The sequence below is a fragment of the Sceloporus undulatus genome, unplaced genomic scaffold, assembly GCF_019175285.1.
Source record: "Sceloporus undulatus isolate JIND9_A2432 ecotype Alabama unplaced genomic scaffold, SceUnd_v1.1 scaffold_6068, whole genome shotgun sequence".
In the NCBI taxonomy this organism is placed as follows: Eukaryota; Metazoa; Chordata; class Lepidosauria; order Squamata; family Phrynosomatidae; genus Sceloporus; species Sceloporus undulatus.
Window position 1 is genome coordinate 1 of NW_024808987.1, and position 3,077 is coordinate 3,077.

A 3,077-nucleotide genomic window follows, 5' to 3' on the forward strand; every position below is an offset into this window, starting at 1 on the left:
ATACGGAAGGAGGCGATCCCTTAAGTAGGTTGGGCCAAAGCCATGGAGGGCTTTAAAGGTAATGACCAACACCTTGTACTGTGCCTGGAACCGAATAGGCAGCCAGTGGAGTGATTTCAATATAGGTGTAATATGGTCACTCCTAGTTGTTCATGTAATCAATCTGGCTGCCATATTCTGCACCAGTTGAAGTTTCCAGACTAGGCACAAGGGTAGCCCCATGTAGAGTGCATTGCAAAAAATCAAGTCTTGAGGTTACCAGCGCATGTACTACAGTTTCAAGGTCACCCTGTTCCAGGAAAGGGCGCAGCTGGCGTAACAGCCGAAGCTGATAACAGGCACTCATGACCAATGCAATCTCCTGATTCCTCATCTGAAGCAACAGGTCAAGAAGCACCCCTAAGCTGCGAACACAGTCCTTTGAAGGGAGCGTGAGCCCCTCTAGGACTGGAGGTTGCAGCCCGATACCTGGTTTGGGAACCCCTACCATAAGTACCTCCATTTTGTCTGGATTCAACTTGAGCTTGTTTTCCCTCATCCAATCCATTACACTGGTACCCCGGGTTACGAAATTAATTCGTTCCGCCGCCGCTTTCGTAACCCGGGATACTTCGTAAGCCGAATAGCCCATAGGCGCTAATGGGGAAAAAGCCGCGGCTCCGCCGCGGCTCCATTGAAAATAGCGCCGAGGTTTTTTCGTAACCCGAAAAAACCTTCGTAAGCCGAAACAATAAATCCCTATGGGATTTATTCGTATCCCGAAAATTTCGTAACCTGGGTATTTCGTAACCCGGGGGACCAGTGTACTTCTGCAAGACATTGATTGAGGGGAGAAATGCCATCTGTTGTCATTGCTGATGACTGAGACATGGAGAAGTATATTTGGGTGTCATCAGCATATTGATACCACCCTGCTCCATGTCTATGGATGATTTCTCCCAGTGGCTTCATAGAGATGTTGAATAAGGCAGGCTGAGTCTCCCTTCTCCAGAATGCCGAAACCTGAATGACTCCAAAATCCAAAGCTGACCCCATGGGTGGCTGAAACAGTGACATCTTTGCTTTCTGATGTCTCAGTGTACGCTGTACACAAACTTTGTTTCATGCATAAAGTAACAATAAAATGACCTTCAGGCTATGATTACAGATGCTGGCGAAAGGTCAGGAATAAGCTCTTCTAGAACATGGCCACAGAGCCTGAAAAACCCAGAACAAACTACGGAGGCCGGCCATGAAGGCCTTTGGCTTCACATAGGATTACAGAGTCTGTATGGAAAATAAATACATGTCATGCTTAGACTTGGGTCCCTCTGCAAGATTTGTGCCAAGATGTTCCATGATTTGGGAATCCAAACCCTCTGGGCAAGGTTTCCTCAGGGGAGGAGGCCGAGAGAGTGGGACTTATCGCCCAAGGCACTCGGTGGGTTTCAGGGCTGAGCTGGGAAGTGAACCCTGGTCCCCAGAGTCCTTTAGACCAACACTTAAGCCTCTACCCAGTTTAGTTTTAACCAAAACCCAACCAAAAAGACAACAACCACAACCACAACCAGCGCCGCCTTAGGGGTGCGACTCCCCCCCCGCCGGTCCAAAAGACACACTGCAGAAATAATCCAGTTTGAGGCCGCTGTAACTTCCCCGGCTCAGTGCTAGGGATTCTGGGAAGTGTCGCCTTGTCAGACCCTGAGCCTTCTCTGCCGGAGAAAGAGAGAGAGCCCTGGCGCCAGGAAGAACTACGCTTCCCAGGGCTCCCTAGTCAATAAATCCGCAGGACTCCTCAGCATGGGGCTAAAGCGGTCTGGAACCGGGTTACATTTCCTCAGTGTGGACGGCACCCGAGGCCTGCCTCCCTCTCCTGAGCCCCTTTTGCCCCTGACTCACCCCCGGAGGATCCCAGGCGATCCCTCCTGGACCCGGTCCCTGGAGGACGGAGGAGGGCCCCTCTCCTCATGTGATCCGCCCGGGGAAGGAGGAGGAGGAGGAGCAGCAGCGGGGAGGAGGAGGAGGCAGGCCTGGGGCTGTCCCTCTCTCTGTCTCCGGCGCTGCAGAGCCTCCGTCGCCATGCCTCCTCCTCCTCCTCCTCCTCCTCCGCCTGCCTTGCGGGGCCGGGGGGCAGCAGCGGGGCCCCTCCTGCTCCTGCTCCTGCTCCTGGGGGGCCTCTGCTGGGCCTCGGGGGCCCCGGGCGGAGCTCGCAACGTGCTCCTGGTCGTGGGTGAGCCAGCGGGGAGACCGGGGCCCCTTGGGCTTCTGGTCCTCCTTTTCCAGGACGCCAGGCCCTCCAGCCCCGCCTCCTCGGGGCCTGCGAGGCTGAGAGAGTGTGACCTGTTGCCCAAGGCCACCCAGTGGGCCTCCAGGGCTGGGGAATGATTCCAACCCCGGTCTCCAGAGTCACTCAGTCAAACACTGAGACCACTAGGCCGCAATGGCTCTCTAACAACAGTGACGTTTGTGCAGAGATACAGCCCTGGAGTCAGTCTCTGGAGTCAGTGCCAGAGAGACTGTGTCACACCTTTCAGACTCACTGAAAGAAAGAAAGAAAGAAGTGGGCAGCAGGAGCTTTCCTAGACTAAAGTCTACTTCCTCAGATGCATTTGGCACATGGGAATAAGAGGGAATGCAATGGCTTGTGAGATTCTAACTTTTGTGCTCAGTTGTCTATCTTTGCATTTTAGGATATTTTCTAGTTCCTTCATAGCCATCCTCCCCATTCTTAATCTTCTGATTTCCTGACTGCAATCCTCATTTCTATCAGTGTTTGATCCCAGCTATGGCCATTCTTTTACTATTTCTATTTCTTCATTGTTTAGGTTGAACTTGTGAAGGTCCTCGGTGGTCATTATTTTGGTTTTATGTTCAACGTTAAGCCTGTCTTTGCACTTTCTTCTTTGATCTTCCTTAGAAGGTATTCCAGGTCTGGGAGGTTTTCTGCTGCTAGTATTATGGTGTCATCTGCATATCTTAGAGATCCCTCCTCCTATTTTCACTCCTCCTTCTTCTGTGTCCAAGCCTGTGTTTCTTTTAATACATTCTGCATACCAGTTGAACAGATAGGGTGACAGGATACTAGCCTTGTCTGGTCT

General features: G+C 52.0%; 1 protein-coding gene across 1 annotated transcript; it reads left to right on the forward strand.

The window, feature by feature from the left end:
- Positions 1–1,675: 1,675 nt before the first annotated feature.
- Positions 1,676–2,826, forward strand: LOC121918212 (wiskott-Aldrich syndrome protein-like). The gene is made up of 2 exons (XM_042444298.1): positions 1,676–2,209; positions 2,805–2,826. The coding sequence occupies exons 1-2, from the start codon at positions 1,780–1,782 to the stop codon at positions 2,807–2,809; spliced, it is 435 nt and encodes a 144-aa protein (XP_042300232.1). The 5' UTR covers positions 1,676–1,779; the 3' UTR covers positions 2,810–2,826.
- The last annotated feature ends 251 nt before the right edge of the window (positions 2,827–3,077 follow it).

What these genes read in the sequence shown, in the direction of transcription:
- LOC121918212 (XM_042444298.1), top strand. Translation starts at nt 1,780, where the DNA reads ATGGGGCTAAAGCGGTCTGGAACCGGGTTACATTTCCTCAGTGTGGAC.